Source organism: Heterodontus francisci, chromosome 20 (genome assembly GCF_036365525.1).
Source record: "Heterodontus francisci isolate sHetFra1 chromosome 20, sHetFra1.hap1, whole genome shotgun sequence".
NCBI classification, from domain to species: Eukaryota; Metazoa; Chordata; class Chondrichthyes; order Heterodontiformes; family Heterodontidae; genus Heterodontus; species Heterodontus francisci.
Window position 1 is genome coordinate 58703459 of NC_090390.1, and position 24804 is coordinate 58728262.

The 24804-nt window shown below is 41.8% G+C and overlaps 1 protein-coding gene across 5 annotated transcripts in view; it reads left to right on the plus strand.

Moving 5' to 3' along the window:
* LOC137380662 (arginyl-tRNA--protein transferase 1) overlaps positions 1-24804 on the plus strand; it is a 297262-nt gene that overhangs the window by 15663 nt on the left and 256795 nt on the right. For all 5 annotated transcript variants that reach the window (XM_068052848.1, XM_068052847.1, XM_068052849.1 and 2 more), the window contains exons 2-5: positions 10126-10189; positions 12443-12505; positions 20497-20597; positions 24215-24451. In XM_068052848.1, the coding sequence (XP_067908949.1) occupies positions 10126-10189; positions 12443-12505; positions 20497-20597; positions 24215-24451 (465 nt within the window). The remainder of the gene's footprint in view (positions 1-10125; positions 10190-12442; positions 12506-20496; positions 20598-24214; positions 24452-24804) is intronic.

Genomic DNA, 24804 nt, shown 5'->3' on the forward strand with positions numbered 1-24804 from the left:
GTTGCCTGAAGATAAATGTGCATCTGATATGAAATGACATGAAAATTAATGTTTTGTGTTTCATCTTAATCTACATTTCAATACAAAAAACGAAATTTAAGAATATGCCCTGTTTTCTCAAAAGTAATCCTTTAAAACGGATTAGATGTGACAATATTGCTACCATCAGTACTTTTTGCAGCCTGTTCTCTCCAGTAATCAGTCATTTTTGGCAAATTTTCAATTAAAATAAATAACTGAAGCACAACTCAGGATTTCAAAAAAAGTTAACATTGCCACTTGTGTCACTGCAGTTTTAGGTGAATAAATAAACAAGCTGTTAGAACTAAACATTCATTTTGAAGTTAGGTTAAATGCCCAAGTGCAAAATGCCCATGGCTGCTGTTGGATTTTAAGAACTTTTGGAAGTGGAAGAATGACTTTCCCTGATTGAACTTCTAAACCTTGTTTTGAAAATCATTCAATTAAATCTCTTAAATTTTGAAGAAACAGAAGTTGAAGAAATGTACCTGGGGAGAAAAAGTATTGATACAATTTTATTACATACCAGAATTTTAAAAACAAATTCTCGATGGTTCTTTTACGTTACTTGTTAACCTCGTTGTATATACCTTATTATTTTTGAGAGAAGAGGCTTTCACTGAACTACAAAAGTTTGTTTAGAAATTCATTTGCACTCAACCTTTCTCCCCCTACCCCCCCACAACAATTATTTCTCCCTTATGCTTTCTATAACTTTTCTTTCCATTGCTCCATTGTCTTTGTTATCTGAAACTGAAAGCAACCCACACCTTGAAATTAAACTGAAAAAAAAAAATTAAAAGGTCACTGGAAGTGGTGTATTTGTCAATTATTACCTGAGCCTGAGGTACTGCACGATCTAGGCCAGCTCCACGGCCAGTTATGCAGAGGTTGCGGCATGCCACTGAAGTAGTCATCGATGACTCTTGTGCTTAAGACTCTTTTCCTTGCCCTTTGTGTTGCAAAGTTCATGCCCTAGCTCAGTGGTTCTCAATCTTTTTTGGTTGAAGGATCCCATTTCAAATTAATTAGTAATTACAGACACCCTCCCGCCCCCCCCCCCCGCCCCAATTTAAATTATACTATAAATTCTTTGTATATTTACATTTCTGAATGTAAAGTTTGTCAGTATCCTGTTAAAAGGATTTGCATGAAAGTTTTACAGGGCTGTCTGATATAATGAACGTTGATTGATAATGGAAAACCTTTATCCTCCCTTCAGCTGAAAGGTAACCCTACAGGTTCAACAACATATCTGCTGAATACTTTACTGCACCACACCTCCCTGCTCTTCCTGGAGTGGGATTAGGTTTGGTGGCTCCTGGGAGTTTCAAGTGTAACCCTTTACTGCTCACCTACTCACTGAACAGTTGCTGAGTGTTTCAGGTTGCTTTCCTCCCACTCTGCTGTTTACTGCCCTGTCTGTACCAGTATATTGCTGACACGCTGCCTGGAGTGTGGCATTTTTGCCATCAGCCACTGCCAATAACTGAGACCGTGGCTTTTGTCCAGGTCCAACTGACATGTGAACAAAGCTCGATTTGATTGTTATTCTGGGCCCTTGGACAAGACTAATGTGACGGCTCTTTCCCAACCTCCCCCCCCCCCCCCCCACTCCCGCCCCAGGTTTGCATATCCATTCCCAGTGTGTCTGTGGCTGCCCATCTGCTCACTCAAGATTCTCAGTCAGTCCGAGGCCTCAATATCCGGTTCCATGTCCCGTTTCCGGCGCTGCCTTAGCCCGTTGCTGATCCAGTGATTGCTCTCCAGTGTCATGCTGGAAATAGGTTCCATTCGCATTATTCCGTTGACTCTCTGGAAAGTCTGTCCAGACTCCAATTTAGACCTACTGCCCTAGCTTGCCCCTCGCCAACCAAAGGCAGGAGTATGGATGTGATAACTCTTCAATTATTCCTAATTTCGGGTGTCCATTTCAGTTCAAATTCCTTTTTTTTTCATTATATTCTACTTTTTGTGAAAATTAAAGTACTGGTTCCTCCAGAGAGGTCATGGAATTTCAGCACGCTGTTTATTTTTTCCCTTTGTCTGTTACTCTCCTTTTTCTTTTTCCCTATTGTGTTCCCTTTACTCTGTTGTACTGATGTTTCCTGATGCTTCACTGTTGCTTAAGTGATCTCCAGACTGTGTCCTGTTCCTTCAGTCATTTTTCATTGCTGCCTTTTCCTCCAGCTATTTCTTCACTAGTACACCTCCATTTATGTACATTTATAAAGCACATGTTCTCCTCTGTTCCTTACATAAGAACATATGCATTAGGAGCAGGAGTAGGCCACTCGGCCCCTGGCACCTGCTCTGCCATTCAGTAAGATCATGGCTGATCTGATTGTAATCTCAACTCCACATTACCATCTACCCCAATAACCTTTCACCCCCTTGCTTATCAAGAATCTATCTACCTCTGCCTTAAAAATATTTCAGGACTCTACTCCCACTGCCTTTTGAGGGAGAGAGTTGCTATGACTCACAACCCTCAGAGAAAAAATTTCTCCTCATCTCTGTCTTAAATGGGCAACCCATTATTTTTAAATAGTGACCCCTAGTTCTAGATTCTGCTACTAGGGGAAATATCCTTTCCACATCCACCCTGTCAAGACCCCTTCAGATCTTATATGTTTCAATCAAGTCACCTCTTACTCTTCTAAACTCCTAGCCTAGCCTGTCCAACTTTTCCTCATAAGACAACCCGCTCATTCCAGGTATTAGAAGGTTTACTAGACTCTGAACTGCTTCCAACGCATTTATATCCTTCCTTTAAATAAGGAGACCAATACTGTACCCAGTTCTCCAGTTGTGGTCTCACCAATGCCCTGTATAACTGAAGCATAATCTCCCTACTTTTGTATTTAATTCCTCTCGCAATAAGCAATAACATTTTATGAGCTTTCCTAATTACTTGCTGAACCTGCATATTAACTTTTTGCAATTCATGCACAAGAACATCCAGAATAGCTCATTGGCATGCTTTGTGCACTGGTTTTCCAATCCCAGGCATCTAAACAGCTAATTATTGGGCATTTAACAACTTGGCAATACAATAAATTGGAACTGCATAAAATGTATGGGAGTAGGCACCTGAGCACAGGTTCTGCAGGTGACTTGAATGGCTTCTGTGTTTTGGTAAGAGATTGTGTTAATAAGATATGGAGTACTTTGTATAGAAAGCTGTATTTCCTCTTTAAGATGGTTCTTTCATTGCTGAATGTTTCTCAGTAATATTTGTATACATGTGATGTAAATATCAGTGTCACGGTGTGTTTCTGTGAACAAAGTGAATTAAAAAATTTAGTTGGTCTGACAAGATGATGAAACGCAGTGACACCTGGTTAAAGTCTCTGCTTCGATCATAGTGTTATAACTGGCTTGTATTTTTAAATGTGGCATTTTATTAACCTAAGGAAAAGGGTTGAGTTCCTGTAGTCAGGGTTTCAGGAGCAAGGAAGGAAGTTTAAAAAGTGGACATCAAAGGTTGTAATTTCTGGAGTGCTCCCAGTGCAAGGTCAACATCCAACTGGAGAAATGGTGCAGGAGCGGCGGGGGCTTCAGATTCTTGGGGCATTGGGACCTGTTCAAAGTGCATGGCTTGCACCTCAACAGACCTGGAACCAGTGTCTTCATGGGAGGTTATCTATTGTTGTAGGGGAGCATTTAAACTAATTTGGCAGGGGGATATGAACCAGGATGGAACATTAGAGAGGAGAATCAAGGTGCATCGAGGATTGGGAAAGACAAATGGCACTCGAGTAAAGAATAGTCCAAAAATAGGGATCAAACTGGACAAATGCAAGGCAGACTAAGATGGGTTTGGAGCACACGTACGTAAATGCACACAGAGTAATGAATTTGGTTGTCGAGCTGCACACACAATTCGCCATACGAGCCTATGATATAGTGGCAACAGCAGAGACCTGGCTCAAAGAAGGGGAGGATTGGGAACTCCATATTCCTGGCCCCAAGATATTCAGGAAGGAAAGGAAGGGGGTTACAGAATTTATCAGAGAAACTATTATCGTACTGGAAAGAATCATAGAAACTTAGAGCACCAAAAGAGGCCCTTTGGCTGCTGTGCTTGTACTGGCTGTTTGAAAAAGCAGTCTTGCTTAGTCTGATACCCCTGCTTTATGTCTGTAACCCCCCGTAAGTTTCTCATCCTTGGGTACCTGCGCAGCTCCCTTTCAAAATTATTTATGGAATCAGATTCCACATCTTTTTAGGTAGAGTGTTCCACATCGTGAAAACTCTGAGCAGAAAAATTTCTCCTCATCTTCCTTCTAGATCTTTTGCTAATGATTTTAAATCTATGACCTCTGGTTATTGACCCACATACCAAAGGGTTGATGTCGTTAAGGGGTCAAATACCGAATCCATTTGGTCAAAATTAAAGAACAATAGATGCGCTATTATGCTATTGGGTGTATACTGTTGGTTGGCATCCTTCCATCTATGAAAGATAATGGACGTACAGCAAACAATCCATTTAAGTGGTCTGTCTTGGTGCAACTTTGCTAATGGCTGTGAAGGCCAGTCCTTGAGAGACAGGTTCTGCCACAAGTGCCACATTTGAAACTGCCAAGTGATGCTGTCAATTGTTGTTTTTGGCATTGGTGCCTGTTTCCAAGCTGCTGTGGCCACTGGTCATGGTGGTAGTGCACGCCAGCCCATAGGATGTGTTATCATTTCCCTCTGTCGCCAGCTAGTGACTCCCAGGTGTGATAGTCGACATTTAGGGCCTTCATGTTATGCTTGCAAGCATCCTTGAAGTGGAGCTTTGGGCATCCCTTGGGTCGTCTGGCCCCAGCTACCTCACCACGCAGAAGGTTTAGTTTAGTTTAGAGATACAGCACTGAAACAGGCCCTTCGGCCCACCGAGTCTGTGCCGACCATCAACCAACCATTTATACTAATCCTACACTAATCCCATATCCCTACCTGTCCTTATATTTCCCTACCACCTACCTATACTAGTGGCAATTTATAATGGCCAATTCACCTATCAACCTGCATGTCTTTTGGCTGTGGGAGGAAACCGGAGCACCCGGAGGAAACCCACGCAGACACAGGGAGAACTTGCAAACTCCACACAGGCAGTACCCAGAATTGAACCCGGGTCGCTGGATCTGTGAGGCTGCGGTGCTAACCACTGCGCCACTGTGCCGCCTTTGGGTGTGCGATGACTTCCATCCTGCGGACGTGTCCGATCCACCGAAGCTGCTTCTGTTTGATTAGTGCCAGCACACTTGGGAGCTCTGCCTTTGAGAGGACTGTTGCATTTGTGATTTTGTCCTGCCAGGATATACCCATAATGCACCATAGACAGCGAAGATGGAAATTGTTGAGTTTCTTTTTCTGGTAGCTGCAAGTCGCCCATGTTTCACAGCCGTACAGCAAGGTGCTGAGAACACAGGCCTTTTCAACCATCAGCTTGGTCCTAAGGGTTAGCGTGGTATCCCATGAACGTTTTGCAAGTCAACCAAAGGTGGTAGCTGCTTTCCTTATGCCTGTATTGAGCTTTGCATCAAGGAACAGATTGTTGCGTGTATAATATTGGCCACCAAATAATGGGAAGGTGATAGAGAAGCAGATTTGCTCACAAATTACAGAAAGTAAAAGAACTATAGAGTAGTGATAATGGGGGACTTCAGTTATCCTAGTGTAAAGGGAAAGGAGGGTCTGGATTCCTGAAATGTATACAAGAATACTTTCTTGATCAGTGCTGGATCTAGTTCAAGGAAATAAGGTGGAGAAAATGGAGCATGTTTTAGTGGGGGAGCATTTGCAGAACGGAGATCATAATATCAGGTTTAGAATAGTTATGGAAAAGGACAAGAAACAGTCGAACATAAAAGTATGTGACTGGAGGAGAGCTAATTTCAGTGAATTACAAAAGGATCTGGCCCTGGCGCATTTGAATCAAAAGTAGTAGGCAAAACAGTTATTGAACAGAGGGGAGCCTTCAAAGAGGAGGTCGCTCGGGTGCAGAATATACACATAGCATGAAGGGGAAATTTAAGGGCCTTCAGAACTAAAGCTTCCCAAAGATTGAGGTTATAATGAGACAGGAAGAAGAGGTTTATGACAAATGTAAGGGGACTTGCTGCGAATTAAGGCACAGGCAGTAGGGTTTTGGATGACCTCAAGTTTACGGAGGGTAGAATGTGGTAGACCAGTGAGGGGTGCGTTGGGAGAGTCCAGTCCAGAGGTAACAAAGTCATGCATGAGAGTTTCAGCAGCAGATGAGCTGAGATGGGCAAAGTCGGGCAATGTTACATCGGTGGAAGTAGGCAGTCGTAGTGAAGGTGCAAATAGGTGGTTGGATAAGCAGTCTGATAATTTAGCAACAGTGGAGGAGTCGAGAGGTGGTGGTGAAGTAGAGCTGGGTGTCATCAATGTACAAGACACTGTGCTTTCAGATGATGTCAAGGGGCAGCATGGAGATGAGAAAAAGAGGGACACTAGAGGTAATGGTGCAGGAAGAGAAGCCATTGCAAGTGATACTCTTGATACGATTAGATAGATGAGAATGGAACCAGGTGAGAACAGTTCCACCCAATTGGATGACAGTGGAGAGGCGTTGATGGAGAATGATGTGGTCAGCTGTGTCAAAGGCTGCAGCCTGGTCAAGAAGGGCAAGGAAGGAAAGTTTACTATTGTCACAGCCACAAAGGATGTCATATGTGACTTTGAGAAGACCCATTTTGGTTCCCGGTCAAGCAATGTTTTGATTTTAAAATTCTCATCCTTGTTTTCAAATCTGTCCATGGCCTCACCATCTCTGTAATCTCCAGCCTTCTAACCCTCCGAGATATCTGCGCTCATCTAATTCTGGCCTCTTGAGCATTTCTGATTTTAATTGCTCCACCGTTGGTGGCTGTGCCTTCATTTTGTCTAGACCCGAAGCTCTGAAATTCCCTCCTTTAACCTTTCTGCCTCTCTGCCTCAGTTTCCTCCTTTAAGACATTCCTTAAAACATTAGGACATTCCTCTTTGTCCAAGCTTTGGTCATCTGACCATATATCTCCTATTGTGGCTCAGTGCCATACTTTGTTTTATAATGCTCCTGTCAAATGCCTTGGGATGCTTTACTACTTTAAAGGTGCTACATAAATATAAGTTGTTTATATTACAGTAGAGAAACAAGCTGAGTACAGCAAATACGGAGATATAAAATAAGTGAATTATAGGGCAAAGAGAGAGTATTAGAATATATTAGGTAACACATAAATGAGATTCCAGTAAACCTTTTATCAATGTATAATAGTAAAAGAATGGTGAAAAGAAGGGTGGGGCAGATTAGGGACCTTAAAAGGAAATGAGGCAAAGGGCATGACTGAGATAATAAGTAAGTATTTTGTATCCTTCTTTACTCACAAGGAGGATGCTTCCAATGTAGTAATGAAGGAGGTAGGAGTGATATTGGAAAGGATAAAAATAGATACAGAGGAGATACTTAAAAGGTTGGCAATTTTCAAAGTAAAAAAATCACCCAGTCAGATGGGATGCATCCAGGTTACTGAGAGAAACAAGGACGTAAATTGTAGAGGTTCTGTCTGCAATCTTCCAATCCTCCTCAGAAATGGGGTGGTTCTAGAGGACTAGTGGATTGCAAATATTACACCCCAGTTCAAAGAAGGGGAAGAATGATATACCCAACAATTACAGGCCAGTCAGCCTGAGGTTGGTGGGGAATTGTCTAGAGACAATAATCTGGAATTAAATGAATTGGCACTTGAAAACTATTGGCTTATAAATGAAAGTCAGCACGGATTTGTTAAAGGCAAATATGTTTGACTAATTTTTTTGGGTTCTTTGAAGTAGAGCAGAGGGCTAATTAAGGTAATGCGGTTGATGTGTATATGGATTTTCAGAAGGTGTTTGACCAAGTACCACAATAGACTTGTTGGCAAAATTAAATCCCATTGGATTAAAGGGACAGTGGCCATATGGGTATGAAATTGGCTAAGGGACAGAAAGTAGAGAATAGTCGTGAGCAGTTGTTTTTCAGACTGAAGGAAGGTGCACAGTGTTGTTCCCCAGGGGTGGTTGTTAGGACATGATGCATTATTAATGACTTGGATTTGGGTATACAGGGCATAATTTCAAAGTTTACTGTTGACACAAAATTCGGAAACATAATAAACGGTGAGGATAGTAACAAACCTTTGTTGGGCATAGACAGACTAGTGAAATGGGTAGACACATGGCAGATGCAATTTAATGCAGAGAAATGTGACGTCATACATTTTGGCAAGAAAATGAGTATGAATTAAATGTTACATTTTGAAAGCGGGTGCCGGAACAGAGGGACATGAGGGTGTATGTGCACAACTCTTTGAAGTTGACAGTGCTGTTTTAAAAGGCATATGGAATCCTTGGCTTTATTAATTGAAGCAGAGTACAAAAGCAAGGAAGTTATGCTAAAGCTTTATAATATACTCAGTAGGCCTCAGCAGGAGTATTGTGTTCAGTTCTATGCACCATAGATTTACTGGAATGGAACCCTGAGTGAGGCACTTCAGTTATGTGGTGAGATCAGAGAAACTGGAATTGTTCTCCTTAGAGCAGAGAAGGTTAAGAGGAGATTTGATGGAGGTGTTCAAAATCTTGAATGGTTTTGGTAGAATAAGTAAGGAGAAACTGTTCCCTGTTGCATTTGAGTCAGGAATCAGAAGACACAAATTTAAGGTGATTAGCAAAAGAGCGAGAGGTGATATGAGAACTTTTTTTATGAGTGAGTTGTTGTGATCTTGAATGCACTGCCTTAAAAATTGCTGAAACAGATTCAATAGTAACATTCAAAAGAAAATTGGATAAACACTTAAAAGGAAAATAAATTAGTGTGAGAGCAGGGGAGTGAGACTAATTGTATAGCTGTATCAAAGAAATGGCACAGGCACGATGGGCCAAATGGCTTCCTTTCATGCCATATCATTCCATGATTTTATTCTATGATTCTAAGATATGTTGGAATGTATTTTGTTTTGCATTGCTTTTGTTTCTCCTCTGCTTTGTTCTAATTTACATTTCAGAGCTTGCTTACCAGCTAACTCTCTTCATTTGTGCTGTTCCTCACTGAGGCTGTGTAACATAGAAACATTGAAAAATGATGGCACAGAAGGAGACCATTCAGCCCGTCATATCTGTATTTGCTGAAAAAGAGCTATCCAGCCTAATCCCACTTTCCAGCTCTTAGTCCATAGCCTTGTAGGTAATGGAACTTCAAGTGCATATCCAAGTATTTTTTAAATGCGATGAGGGCTTCTGCCTCTACCACTCTTTCAGGCAGTCAGTTCCAGACCCCCACCACTCGCTGTGTGAAAAAATTCTTCTCAATTCCCCTCGAATTCTTCTGTCAGTTACTTTAAATCTATGTTCTGATTATTGACCTCTCTGCTAAGGAAACTAGGTCCTTTCTATTCACTCTATCTAGGCACCTCATAATTTTGTACACCTCATAATTTTGTACACCTCAATTAAATCTGCTCTCAGTCTCCTCTCTTCCAAAGAAGATATCCCCAGCTTATCGAATCTTCCCTCATAGCTAAAATCTCTGTTCCTTGCAATATCTTGGCAAATCTCCTCTCTATCCTTGCTGGTGTGATCATATCCTTCCTGTAATGCAGTGACCAGTTGTGAGTCTGTTGGCTCTGTTGCAGTTCGTGAATTTCTAATCCTTTTTTTTCTGGATACTTATTGCACTTTTTGAACATTTGCTTTTGGTAGAGCACAAATAAAAACTTAATGTTCCACAATTTCGCTAATGTTTAAAGCGAGAGCTGTTGCTCCTCTCTTTGCTGGGGAGGGTGGTGGTGCAGAGGGAAGATCCTGTAATCACCAGGTGAGAGTAGGACAAGGAGAGTACAAAATAGGTGGAAAACGATGTGTAGGATGTCAGTTTAGCAAGATTTGACAAAACTGGGGTAGCCTGAACTACTTCATTACGGAGACAGGAGAGTTTAAATCTGGCAAATTGGCATCACTGAGAATTCTTAAATTTATGCTGGTATATTTTATTTTGGTGTTATGCATGTATTAAAACTGATCTCGTGATCTGAGCAGCTGTAAAGTTTCAATGTATTTATATTATAGGTATGTGGGCTCATACCATGACAGTCCAGGACTATCAAAATCTAATTGACCGAGGGTGGAGGAGGCAAGTACCATTCTTAAGTGACATTGTACATTTAATGTGTTGTTTGTGATCTGGTACAGAAGTACTTGCATTTTCATTACATAGATCTTTCACATCCTCGGGACATCCCAGATCCACTTAGATTATTGAAGTATTTTTGAAGTGTAGTAGGGAAACATGGCAGCCAGTTTGCACGTAGAAAAGTCCCATAAGCAACAATAGGATAAATAGTCAGATCGCCTGTTTTAGTGATGTTGCTTGAGGGAAAAATGTTGTCAGATATATTTCCCCTTTTCTTTGCATTGCGATGGAATCTTTTACAATCACCTGAGAGAGCAGACCAGGCCTCTGGTGCAGCACTGCCTCAGTTGTGCATTGAAACATCAAAGTAAATTATGTGCACAAGTTTTGGAGTGCAGCTTGAGTCATAGGATCATAGTTATATAGCAAAGAAACAGGCCCTTCGGCCCATTGTGTCTGTGCCAGCCATCAAACACCTAACTATTCTAATCCCATTTTCCAGCACTTGGCCCTTGCCTTGTATGCTATGGCGTTTCAAGTGCTCATCTAAATACTTCTTAAATGTTGTGAGGGTTCCTGCCTCTTCCACCCCTTCAGGTAGTGCAATCCAGATTCCAACGATCCTCTGGGTGAAGATTTTTTTCCTCAACTCCCCTCTAAACCTCCTGCCCCTTACCTTAAATCTATGCCCCCTGGTTGTTGGCCCCTCCGCTAAGGGAAAATATTTCTTCCTATCTAACCTATCAATGCCCCTCATAATTTTGTATACCTCAATCAGGTCCCCCATCAGCCTTCTCTGCTTGATGCACAAACTTCTGATTCTGAGGCAAGAGTGCTATGGCTGAGCCAAGCTCTCACTTAGAATGAAAGAAATGTTACGTCCTAATTTATGTTCACTAATAGAAGTGATTATATTTACATGACTCCTGGCCTTAGGTTTTTTTTGCTGGTCTCAGTAGCTTTCCACATTTTGGCCAATATCAGAATAGTTAGGACCAGTCCTCTTCTGAGTTGTTAAAGATTGTTGAATAAAATCATGCATATTATGCAGGGAGCAGACTATCATGATGACATTATCAATGAAAGATTAATCGTATATTTTAGTTGCATTGTTTTTTCTAATTTTTTTCTGACAGTCCTTAGAAATTTAGTGTGCAGACTTTGAAACTCTGTTCTAATGTTGTATAGGTTTATAAAATCCTGGCCTGCTTTCAGGGTATTTCCTCGGTACAAGATGCTCCATTTATGATTCTTAACTGTTTTTATTTCCTAGTTAATTTCAGGAGTGACCATAAAATATTTGATAGTACAATTTTGTTTGCAAATTTAAAATAGGGGTAAATTAATTGTGGTACTCTGGACTAGTGGACTGTAACTCCAAGCCACCTCATCAAAGAGAAATAAGATAGGTATTCACAAGCCGCATATTCCCGATGGAAAGAGTAGGGAATCCACGGCAGAGATACTGTGGGCTGTCCTAGTGCCTGTTTTTATAGCAGCATTGGTGGAGGCATAGGGTTGCCTATCATTTGCACATGTGTGAAACCCAAGAAAGGACATTTTGTTCAAACATTATTGAAGAACCAAATGTCATAGTGCAGGATATGATCAAGGATGAAAATAATAAGCGATTAAATTATATTGTGCTGATTAGGTAATACTGAATTTGGGTTTGCAAACTTCACGATTATAGGAAGGAGGAAATAATGAAATTTTGAAATTCTGGGAAAGAATTAGTTAAAATATGAGAACAGCATCGAGGGCAATATATTTGGAGTTTAGAATGAGCAAGAGAGCAAAGGGCAGATGAGTTCTCACTGTGGTGTCATGAAGTAGAGAAAGGGAGAGAGGTTGGACAGTAGAGAGGGATTACTGTCCAGGCAAACATCAGCTTGCCCAGGAATGTGAGAGAGAAGGTAGGGGGGCCTCCTCGGATAACCAAAGATGAAAAAAAAATCATTTAGATAGCTTGATGCTGTGTTGATGCAATTTTCTAATCTAGATTACAGTTGATAGACTGGGAGTAAGTCGAGTGAGTTCATCACAAGGAAAAGGAAATCCTTATATTGATTTGTGCTGACATTGTGCATCTCCTAACAGTGGACAAGCCTGGCAACCTGATCTTTTACCTTTCTCTTGGTGTGTGCTGCAGGCTACTTAGTCAATTCAAAACCTAATCAGATTAACATGTGGATTTGATTTACACTGTACATACACAATATGTTCTAATGTAAACTTTTCAATCATTTTCAGGAGTGGCATGTATGTTTATAAGCCCACAATGGATCGAACATGTTGTCCTCAGTATGCAATAAGGTAAGAATTATGTCTGCAGGCAGCCATCAGTACTTCCACTTTCTTGCCAATTTTTCTATGTGGAATTCTCAAATGCAGTGCTCAGGAAAGTACCTGAATATTAACTGGCCAAGAACCATCAAATTATTGTGTTAAAAGAGCATTTTTTTTCAGGCAGCTTGTAAGCAAGTGTAGATCACCTCATAGTAAGTAACACAAGTTGAGTTCAGCATATGACAATATGTTTTACTTGACATCAAGGCAGCATTTGACCGAGTATGAAGGAGCCCTAGCAAAACTGAGGTCAATGGGAATCAGGGGGAAAACCCTCCGCTGGCTGGAGTCATACCTAACGCAAAGGAAGATGGTTGTGGTTGTCGGAGGTCAAACATCTGAGCTCCAGGGCATCACTGCAGGAGTTCGTCAGGGTAGTGTCCTAGGCCCAACCATCTTCAGCTGCTTCATCAATGACCTTCCTTCAATCATAAGGTCAGAGGTGGAGATGTTCGCTGATGATAGCACAATGTTCAGAACCATTCGTGATGACTCAGATACTGAAGCAGTCCATGTAGAAATGTAGCAAGATCTGGACAGTATCCAGGCTTGGGCTGATAAGTGGCAAGTAACATTCACGCCAGGCAATGGCCATCTCCAACAAGAGAGAATCTAACCATCTCCGCTTGACGTTCAATGGCATTACCATTGCTGAATCCCCCACTATCAACATCCTAGGGGCTACCATTGACCAGAAACTGAACTGGAGTAACCATATAAATACTGTGGCTACAAGAGCAGGTCAGAGGCTAGGAATTCTGTGGCGAGTAACTCACCACCTTACTCCCCAAAGCCTGTCCGTCATCTACAAGGCAGAAGTCAGGAGTGTGATGGAATACTCTCCACTTGCCTGGATGCATGCAGCTCCAACAACACTCAAGAAGCTCGACACCATCTAGGACAAAGCAGCCCGCTTGTTTGGCACCCCATCTACAAACATTCACTGCCTCCACCACCGACGCACAGTGGCAGCAGTGCGTACCATCTACAAGATGCATTGCAACAACGCACCAAAGCTCCTTGGACAGTACCTTCCAAACCCGCGACCTCTACCACCTTGAAGGACAAGGGCAGCAAATGCATGGGAACACCACCACCTGCAAGTTCCCCTCCAAGTCACACACCATCCTGACTTGGAACTATATCGCTGTTCCTTCACTGTTGCTGGGTCAAAATCCTGGAACTCACTTCTTAACAGCACTGTGGGTGTACCTACCCCACATGGACTGCAGCGGTTCAAGAAGGCAGCCCACCACCACCTTCTCGAGGGCAATTAGGGGTGGGCAATAATTGCTGGCCTGGCCAGCGACACCCACATCCCATGAATGAATAAAAAAAACTTCATAATATATCAATTCTTACTCTTTTATGTTGCAAAGTTATATGCAGTTAGGTAACTTACAAACCTTAATTCCAGGCCTGGACTAACCCTCCTTTGTAACTTGCTAGTTTAAAATAGCTGACTGCTTTGTTTAATGTTTTATGATGCATTGATGGAAATTCAAAAGAAAAGTGCTCCCTATGTTGCACAATTCTGAAAACAGTTCTGGTCTCTCTGAAATGAGTAGCTTATTTTGAAAAATAATAACCTAACCAAACCTTAGAAGAAAACCTTGGTGAATCAACCAGGGAATATTAACGTCCCAGATCTTTGAAGGCCTTGAATGAGATCTCTTTTTTTTTTTATCTGTTACACAGTTTATGGTCAATTACAAAGCTTTTAAAGGTTTTGGTTGTGTATGCTTCAGTTGCTTTATTTCCCACTTGTATGGTGAAGAAAATTCAAATTCAGACAGTGGGGCTTTTTAAATTTCACTGATCCAGGTTTAGTGCTAAAAGATGTGGAGGAGCAAAGAGATTTAAGTGTCCATGTGCATGGATTACTAAAAGCTAAGTCAAGTTTATGCAACTTGTTCCTGATAATTTAATCTTTTCAACACTGGTATAATTCTGGGGAATCTGCACTGTACTCATTCTAAAGACTTTCATTAGTCTTTACTTTTGATACCTGTGATTTGGATTTCCATGTTTACAGATCACAAGCGAGTGCACAAGCACCAAAACTAATCAAAAAGGTTACTGAAATGTAGGCCTTTAGCTCAAGCGTTTGGAATACAAATATGAGGAATCATAGAATAGTGTAGCACGGAAGGGGGCTATTCGCACTGTTGAGTCTGTACCCGCTTTTTCGAAAAGAAATCCAGTTCCACTACCTCGCTCTTTCTCTATATGCCTGCAGTTTTTTTCTCCAAGTATTTGTCCAATTCCCTTTTGAAGGCTACTATTGAATCTGTATCCACCACCCTATCTGTGCATTCCAAATCCTAACCACTTACTGTTTTTTTAAAAAAAAAAACATTTTTCCTTAAGCTGCCTCTAGCTTTTTTACAAATCAGCTTAAATCTGTGCATTCTGGTTAAATTGGAAACCGTTTCACTTATTTACTCTTTCTAAGCCCTTCATGATTTTAAACTTTATCAAATCTTCTCCAGGGAGAGCAAACTCAGCTTCTCCATGTAACAAGAGATCCATCATCCCTGGAACTAAGCTAGTAAATCTCTTCTGTACCCTCTTCTAAAATGTGCATGCAGAATTGGACACAGTACTCCATCTGAGGCTGAACTAGTGTTTTTTATAGGTTTAGCATAGCTTTCTGGGTTTTGGACTCTCTACCCCTATTTATAAAGCCCAGGATCCCATATGCTTTATTTACTCCTTTGTTAACCTGTCCTTCCACCTTCAATGATTTGTGCACAAATACCCCCAGGTTTGCCTGTTCTTGCACCCTGTTATAAAAATGTATCATTTAGTGCATCGCATTTTGTATATTGCGTAGGGGAGGTGGTGGCATGGTGGTATTGTCACTGGACGTGTAACCCAGAGACCAAGGGTATTGCTCAGGGGACATGGGTTCGAATCTCACCACAGCAGAAGGTGGAATTTGAATTCAATTAATACATCTGGAATTAATGATGGCCATGAAATCATTGTCGATTATTGTAAAAGACCCATCTGGTTCACTAATTTCCTTTATGGAAGGAAATTTGCTGTCCTTACCTGGTCTGACCGACATGTGACTCCAGACCCACAACAATGTGCTTGACTCTTACATGCCCTCTGAAATGGCTTAGCAAGCCACTCAGTTGTATCTAACCGCTGTGAAGTCAATAAAAAAGAATGAAACTGGACGGACCACCTGGCATTGACGTGGGTACTGGAAACGACAATGGCAAACCCAGCCCTGTCGACCCTGCAAAGTCCTCCTTACTAACATCTGGGGGCTTGTGCCAAAGTTGGGAGAGCTGTCCCACAGACTAGTCAAGCAACAGCCTGACATAGTCATACTCACAGAATCATACCTTACAGACAATGTCCCAGACACTGCCATCACCATCCCCGGGTATGTCCTGTCCCACCGGCAGGACAGCATCAGCAGAGGTGGCGGCACGGTGTTATACAGTCGGAGGGAGATGCCCTGGGAGTCCTCAACATCGACTCAAGACCCCATGAAGTCTCATGGCGTCAGGTCAAACATGGGCAAGGAAACCTCCTGCTGATTACCACCTAATGCCCTTCCTCAGCTGATGAGTCAGTACTCCTCCATGTTGAACACCACTTGGAGGAAGCACTGAGGGTGGCAAGGGCCGCAGAATGTACTCTGGGAGGGGGACTTCAGTGTCCATCACCAAGAGTGACTCGGTAGCACCACTACTGACTGAGTTGGCCGAGTCCTAAAGGACATAGCTGCTAGACTGGGTATGCAGCATGTGGTGAGGGAAAAACATACTTGACCACCTCCTCACCAATCTGCCTGCCGCAGATGCATCTGTCTTTGACAGTATTGGTAGGAGTGACCACCACACAGTCCTTGTGGAGACGAAGTCCCACCTTCACGATGGAGGGTATCTTCAATGTGTTGTGTGGAACTACTACTGTGCTAAATGGGATAGATTTCGAACAGATCTAGCTGTGCAAAGCTGGGCATCCGTGAGGCGCTGTGGGCCATCAGCAGCAGCAGAACTGTACTCGACCACAATCTGTAACCTCATGGCCTGGCATATCCCGCACTCTACCATTAACATCAAGCCAGGAGACCAACCCTGGTTCAATGATGAGTGCAGGAGGACATGCCAGGAGCAGCACCAGGCACATCAAAATGAGATGTCAACCTGGTGAAGCTACAACACAGGACTACTTGCATGCCAAACTGCGTAAGCAGCATGCGATAGACAGAGCTAAACGATCCCATAACCAACGGATCAGATCTAAGCTCTGCAGTCCTGCCACATCCAGCCGTGAATGGTGGTGGACAATTAAACAACTAACTGGAGAAGGTGGCTCCACAAATATCCCATCCTCAATGATGGGGGAAGCCCAGCACATCAGCACGAAAGATAAGGTTAAAGCATTTACAACAATCTTCAGCCAGAAGTGCTGAGTTGATGATCCATCTCTGCCTCCTCCTGAAGTTCCCAGTATCACAGATGCCAGTCTTCAGCCAATTCGATTCACTCCACGTGATATCAAGCAACGACTGAAGGCACTGGATACTGCAAAGACAATGGGCCCTGACAATATTCCGGCAATAGTACTGAAGACCTGTACTCCAGAACTTGCAGTGCCCCTAGCCAAGCTGTTCCAGTACAGCTCTAACACTGTAATCTATCCAGCAATGTGTAAAATTGTCCTGCATTTTGTGTGAAGAACATATCTGGGCAAGTCCAACCTGGCCAATTACCATCCCATCAGCCTACTCTCAATCATCAGTAAAGTGATGGAAGATGTCATCAACAGTGCCATCAAGCAGAACTTGCTTAACTATAACCTGCTCAATGATGCTCAGTTTGGGTTCTGCCAGGGCCACTCAGCTCCTGACCTCATTACAGCCTTGGTTCAAACATGGACCAAAGAGCTGAACTCAAGAGGTGAGGTGAGAGTGACTGCCCTTGACATCAAGGCAGCATTTGACCGGGTATGGCATCAAGGGAACCTGAGCAAAAGTGGAGTCAATGGGAATCGGGGGTGGAAACTCTTCGCTGGTGGTTGTGGTTGTTGGAGATCAATAATCTGAGCTCCAGGACGTCACTGAAGGAGTTTCTCAGGGTAGTGTCCTCGGCCCAACCATCTTCAGCTGCTTCATTAATGACCTTCCTTCAATCATAAGGTCATAAGTGGGGATGTTGGCTGATGATTGCACAATGTTCAGCACCATTCATGATTCTTCAGATACTGAAGCAGTCCATGCAGAAATGCAGCAAGACCTGGACAATATCCAGACTTGGGCTGATAAGTGGCAAGTAACATTCGTGCCACACAAGTGCCAGGCAATGACCATCTCCAACAAGAGAGAATCTAACCATCTCCCCTTGACGTTCAATGGCATTACCATTGCTGAATCCCCCACTATCAACATCCTAGGGGCTACCATTGACCAGAAACTGAACTGGAGTAGCCATATCAAAACCACGGCTACAAGAGCAGGTCAGGGCAATTATGGATGGGCAACAAATGCTGGCCTAGCCAGCGACGCCCACGTCCCATGAATGAATTTTTTAAAAAAATTAGTTTATCTCAATTAGTCATTTAATAGTACAGGACTACAGGTATTGCTGAAAATAGAGACAGGTTGTCAAAGCTTTTCATCTTGCACTCATACCTCTTGAGCGGATCCCTTGCTTTGGCACTTGTTTGAGGCTAAAGCAGATTGTTGGCAACGTTGGTGTCAAGTTAGATACCAAAATGAGCTTCCAACCATTTTATCTCAGTCATGGGCTCTCAGTCACGGGATCTCTGTCAGTATCCAGTGCTGGATGAGTGGAAATTTCCTCCAATTAAATATTGAAGATTGTAGCCATTCCCTTGGTGCCCACTCCAAACTCGGCTGAATATCCTCCAGCTGCACAACTCTCAAAGATGTCGGCACTCATGGAATTCTGGTTTCTTGAGCATCCCTGATTTTAATTGCTCCACCATTGGTGGCTGTGCCTTCAGATGTCTAGGCCATAAGCTCTGGAATGACCTCCCTAAAACTCTGACTCTTTACTTCTCCTCCTTCCTTTAAGATGCTCTTCGAAACCTACCTCTTTGACCAAGCATTTGGCCATCTGCTCTAATCTGACCTTATGTGACTCGGTGTCTAGCTTTGCTTTCTCACTTCTGTGAAGCACCTTGAGGTGTTTTATTATTTGAAAGGCATTGTATAAATATAAGACTTCCTAGTAAAATGTATCACCTTACTTTACTGCACTGAATTTCATTTGCCTAGTGTATGCCCATATGGCCATCAACCAGCATGTCCAAGTGCTCTTGCAGTCTATTCCTATCCTCTTCACTGTTTACTACACTTCTAGTTTTGCCTCATGCAAATTTTGAAATTTTGCCACGTATGCCCAAGTACAAGCCATTAATGGACACCAAAACAGCAGTGGTTCTAATACTGATCTTTGGGAATGCCAATGCATGTCTCCCTTCAGTTCATAAAACAGCCCCTTACTACAACACTCTGCTTTCTGTATCTTAGCCCACTTTGTATCCATGCTGCTACTGCCCCTTTTATTCTATGGGCTTCAGTTTTACTAATGAGCTTAATTAAAGTTTCACCAAAGCCTAAATAAAATAATTCAAATGGATCATCAGAAATTTCCCAACAAGGAATAATACCACAGCTTGAGTCAGGCACAGTACTGAGATTTGTCATCAACCAAAAGCCTGACTTTAATAAAGGATCACTGGTGAGATTGTTGCTTGCAGCAGTCCTATGATAAAGACATGAGATGACAACTTAGCTTGGAAAATATCAGTACGCACCCTGCATCATGGCCTTTGAGGCAAACATCTTTTGGAAGTCCCCATGCACAACATCGGCTGCTTTAGTTGTATGGTCTGGAAAGAGTGCATGGAATGAGTACAGAGCAAAATGATATTAGTCCTTAAAAGATTAAATTATGAAAACAGGTTGCATAAATTTAACTTGTGTTCCTTTGAATTTAGAAGTTTAAGGGGTGATTTAATTGAGGTCTTTGAAATGATAAGGATTAAATTAGGAAATAGAGAACTATATCATGGGATATGGAGCCAAGGTGAGGAAATTGAATTGAGTTACAAATCAGCCATGATTTAATTGAATGGTGGGATGGGCATGAGAGGCTGAATGACCTTAGCTACCCAGAGGAAAAGGCAAGTTAGCATTGCAGATAATTTTAAATGAAATAAAGCCATCAAAATTTGAAAACTTTTAACTCACAGCTTTATGCACTGTAAAATCTTCTGTTTTGATTACACTTGGCCCTGCCTCACCCTAGGCTTGGAAGTTTTAATATACTGTATATCTTGTGCATTATGTATCATATGTAATTTGTGAACTTTTTGATATAATGTCTGTACTTGAACAGTTTCATAAAAACATGCAGTTAGATAAAGCCTCTGAATTGGTGTAACAAGTTATTGCCACAAATTTTGTTCTGCCTCGAAGGTCATGAAGCAGGTTGCGTACTGATATTTTCCAAGGTAAGTTGTCATCTCATGTCTTTATCATAGGACTGCTGCAAGCAACAATCTGAACAGTGATCCTTTATTAAAGACAGGCTTTTGGCCGATGACAAATTTCAGTACTGTGTCTGACTTAAGCTGTAGTATTCTTCCTTGTTGTGAAATTTCTGATGATCCACTTGAATTATTTAGGCTTTGGTGAAACTTTTACAAATTGTTTTGATGTACATCTTTTATTTTCTTGCTGTCTTTTGGCCTTTGTGCACTTCCCTCCCTCCCTCCTTCCCTCCTCCCTCCCTCCTCCTTCCTTCCCTCTTCCTGCCTCCTTCCCTCCTCCCTCCCTCCTTCCCTCCCTCCTTCCCTCCCTTCCCCCCCCCCCCCCCTCCCTCCATCCTCCCTTTTTCTGTTTGTTTTTGATTTGTCAGTCACTGTAAAATCATCAAAACATTTGTGTGCTGTTATTTTACCAGGTGTCATATTTTGGACTTCAAACCTTCCAAGTCCTCAAAGAAGGTATTCAAGAAAATGACACGGTTTCTTTCCAAAGGAGAAGCAGCAAAAGGAGAGAGTGGTGAATATAAACTATTGTTTTACTGACTGTTGCAACTTGAATAAATACAGTTCTGATGTGTTAAGTATATTATCCATAACCTTCGGTTGACAGTTAATGTTATTTCCCGCCATCCCTCCAAATTTCTCTGTGTTGAGGCACAATTCATATGTGCTGATAGCACTTGTATATCTCTGACACTGCCAATTCTTGTGTGAGTCAAGCTATTCAATGAGGCCATCAAGCTGAACCTGAACTTGTCTTCGCTGAGTTCCCCTCTCTCCCCACCCAACAATGCATTTTCCAGCAGAGATCAACAGTGGTCACGAATGGAATCCTGGCTGAGTTTTGTTCTTTCTGCACATCCTCCTTGCACCAAGCTCAGGAAAGTAAGACCAATTGCGAAACCATGATTCTGCCCGTGTTGGTATCTGTTAACTCTGTTCAGGTGAAAGATTGAAGCTGAGAGATTCCTGATCCTGTAGTGTTTCAGTACCATACAATATCATCAAGTAGACCATAAGTGCTGTCATTTATGACGTAAGATGCACCTATTTTCAGTATATGGTAATTTGGAACTATGTATTTGCTTTCATTCCCATGTACATGTGCAATCCAATATACTGCTACAATATTTAGCAGTAGTCATCTCACATCTGAAAGTAAGGCATTTCTTCAGAAACTAAAACTAACAAAATAATATTTCCTTCATGCTAATCTGGTTTGTTACTATAGCAAAAATATACTACATTTTTAAACAACTACAAATTAATGTAGTTTGCTACTGCCAAATATATTAGTGGGTTACTAATCCAGGGTCAGTTTTACTGAATGCTTGGAGGTAACCTCTTTTTTAAATTTCAAAGTTGCCTGGGAATTTTTCAGTGATATTTTCAGATTTTGAAGAGGAACAACAATCAAAGAAATAATAAGGTTAGAAACTAGTTGCAAATTTTTGATGTTGAAGACAAACTCTGTTCTCAATATTGTCTCTCTGTAACCGATAGCAAAGTATTTGTTTAATAATCACTCTTCACATTAGAAAGATGCCTGAGCACTTCAGAGAGGAGAAAATAGATGTCAAATGTCCTGAAAAACCAGGACCATCTTCCCAGTGCGAGCAAATTCCAGTGCTGCCCTCTGTAGCTAAATCCCATTTTCTTAGCCAATACTGCTAAGTAACAGATATGTAATTTTAACTAGTAGATTTTGCATGCCATGTTGATGTATATTCTCCACTTTAAAGCTAGTTGTGGATAAGAATAAAATATGTAAGTAAATCTATTCATCATATGTCATATTTCTTTACAGTTTTCATAGACTAATGGAATTTTGGAATCCTATCCGCAAAGCAGCAGTACAATTCTTAGCTTCTATTCTACTAAATGGTATTTTAACATATCAGTCACTGTAAATTAGTGTTTCTGATGCCATCCTCTATATGTCATAAAACTCTTACTGTTATAGGAACATTGGAAGGTAGGAACAGGAGTAGGCTATTCAGCGCCTCAAACCTGGTCAGCCATTCAGTTAAATCGTGGCTGATCTGTATCTTAATTTCTTCTGCCCATCTTGGTTCCGTAACCCTTAGATTTGTGTTCAACAAGGATACTAGCGATCTCTTTTTTTGAAATTTTCAACTGACATAACAGTTTTTTGGGGAGAGAGTTCCAGATTTCCACTATCCTTTTGTGTGAAGAAGTTCTTCCTGACATCACCCCTGAATGGCCAGAACAGCATCAGCGTTTTGCCTAGTGTACTAAGCAATATGAAAGATGGGAATAGCTCACTCACTTTAGTTAAAATTTTGACATGTTTACTGTATTAAGTAGGGTAGGTGAAACTATTTATTCTCTTCATAGACTGTCGTGGATTTTCACCTTTGCTCATGAATATGAGGCGTTGTTAATGCTGTATTGGATTGTACAGTCAAATATGCTTATAAGTAAGATGATTCTTTAATAGTCATAGAGTTTTACGGCACAGAAACAGGCCTTTCGGCCCATTGTATCTGTGCCAGCCATCAAGCACCAAACTATTCTAATCCCATTTTCCAGCACTTGGCCCATAGCCTTGTATGCTATGGCATTTCAAGTGCTCATCTAAATACTTCTTAAATGTAGTGAGGGTTCCTGCCTCTACCACCCCTTCAGGTTCCAACCACCCTCTGGGTGAAACATTTTTTCCTCAAATCCTCTTGAAACCTCCTGCCCCTTACCTTAAATCTATTCCCCCTGGTTATTGACCCCTCCGCTAAGGGAAAAAGTTTCTTCCTGTCTAACCTATCAATGCCCCTCATAATTTTGTATACTTCAATCATGTCCCCCCTCAGCCTTCTCTGCTCTAAGGAAAACAACCCTAGCCTTTCCAGTCTCTCTTCATAGCTGAAATGCTCCAACCCAGGCAATATCCTGGTGAATCTCCTCTGCACCGTCTCCAGTGCAATCACATCCTTCCGATAGTGTGGTGCCCAAAACGGCACACAGTATTCCAGCTGTGGCCTAACTAGCGTTTTATACAGCTCCATCATAATCTCCCTGCTCTTATATTCTATGCCTCAGCTAATAAAGGCAAGTGTACCCATATGCCTTCCTAATCACCTTATCTACCTGTGCTGCTGCCTTCAGTGATCTATGGACAAGTACACCAAGGTCCCTCTGACTCTCTACTTCCTAGTAGGGTCCTACCATCCATTGTATATTCCCTTGCCTTGTTAGTCCTCCCAAAATGCATCACCTCACATTTCTCAGGTTTAAATTCCATTTGCCACTGCTCCGCCCATCTTACCAGCCCATCTATATCGTCCTGTAATCGAAGGCTTTCCTCCTCACTATTTACGACACCACCAATTTTCGTGTCATCTGCGAACTTACTGATCATACCTCCTATATTCACGTCTAAATCATTAATGTACACTGCAAACAGCAAGGGTCCCAGCACCGATCCCTGCGGTACACCACTGGTCACAGGCTTCCACTCGCAAAAACAACCTTCGACCATCACCCTCTGCCTCCTGCCACTGAGCCAATTTTAGATCCAATTTGCCAAATTGCCCTGGATGCCATGGGTTCTAACCTTCTTAACCAATCTCCCATGCAGCACCTTATCAAAAGCCTTACTGAAGTCCATGTAGACTACATCAACTGCTTTACCCTCATCTACACATCTAGTCATCACCTCGAAAAATTCAATCAAGTTTGTTAGACATGATCTTCCCCTGATAAAGCCGTGCTGACTATCCCTGATTAATCCCTGCCTCTCCAAGTGGAGATTAATCCTGTCCCTCAGAATTTTTTCCAGTAGTTTCCCTACCACTGATAGATTCACTGGCCTGTAACTAAATAGTTTATCCCTGCTACCCTTCTTGAATAATGGTACCACACTCGCCGTCTTCCTATCCTCTGGTACCTCTCCTGTGGCCAGAGAGGATTTGAAAATTTGTGTTGGAGCCCCTGCTATCTCCTCCCTTGCCTCACATAACAGCCTGATCCGGGAGATTGAATTGTTAAAGTCAAAGGCGAAAAGCTTAAAATATTAAAATATTTAATGGAAATTGTAAGTTTTGAAACTGTGCTTGGTACTTCCACCTGCAACCTATAGCAATCCACCCTGTCATTGTCTTTTTACGTGTTATGAAGTTGAACCCATGGATTCTCACAGTGAAGACATTGGAATTGGTCATCTACCTGCAGCATATACCTCAGAAGTCAATATAGATATAGAAAAACCTTTGAAGGTTGTGAGCCTTGAAGAAATACCCGAGTCTACTGAAATACAGGAGAAACCTCAACCAGATGCTGCTGGTGAAAAAGGGGAATCAGGACAAAAACATCCATCTGTTTCCACTGAATCATTTAAAAGTGTTCCCAAACCAGGTAGGTTTTAAGAATTTTGATGACTTAAAGTGAAAGCTCCTGTGTAAGATTTTTGAAACAATCTATTAGCTATTGACATTTGAGGACCTTTGAGTGTTGTGTAGCTGTTTAACCTGTCACATTTAATGTTTTCATCAACTATCACTGAATGGAGATCAGTGAATTGAATTTGTTCCTTTGCTGGTTAGGAAATTTGAAGAAAAGCTAGACTAAATTTTTGAATGCTTTGACCATGGCCTAATACATCCAGGATTTCGTTTGATCGTAGCTGAAAGTGGTCACATGGCTGCATTTTTTAAAAATTCATGTTATCTTGATTTGTTCGAGCCAGCCATCAACAGGGCCAATAGTTA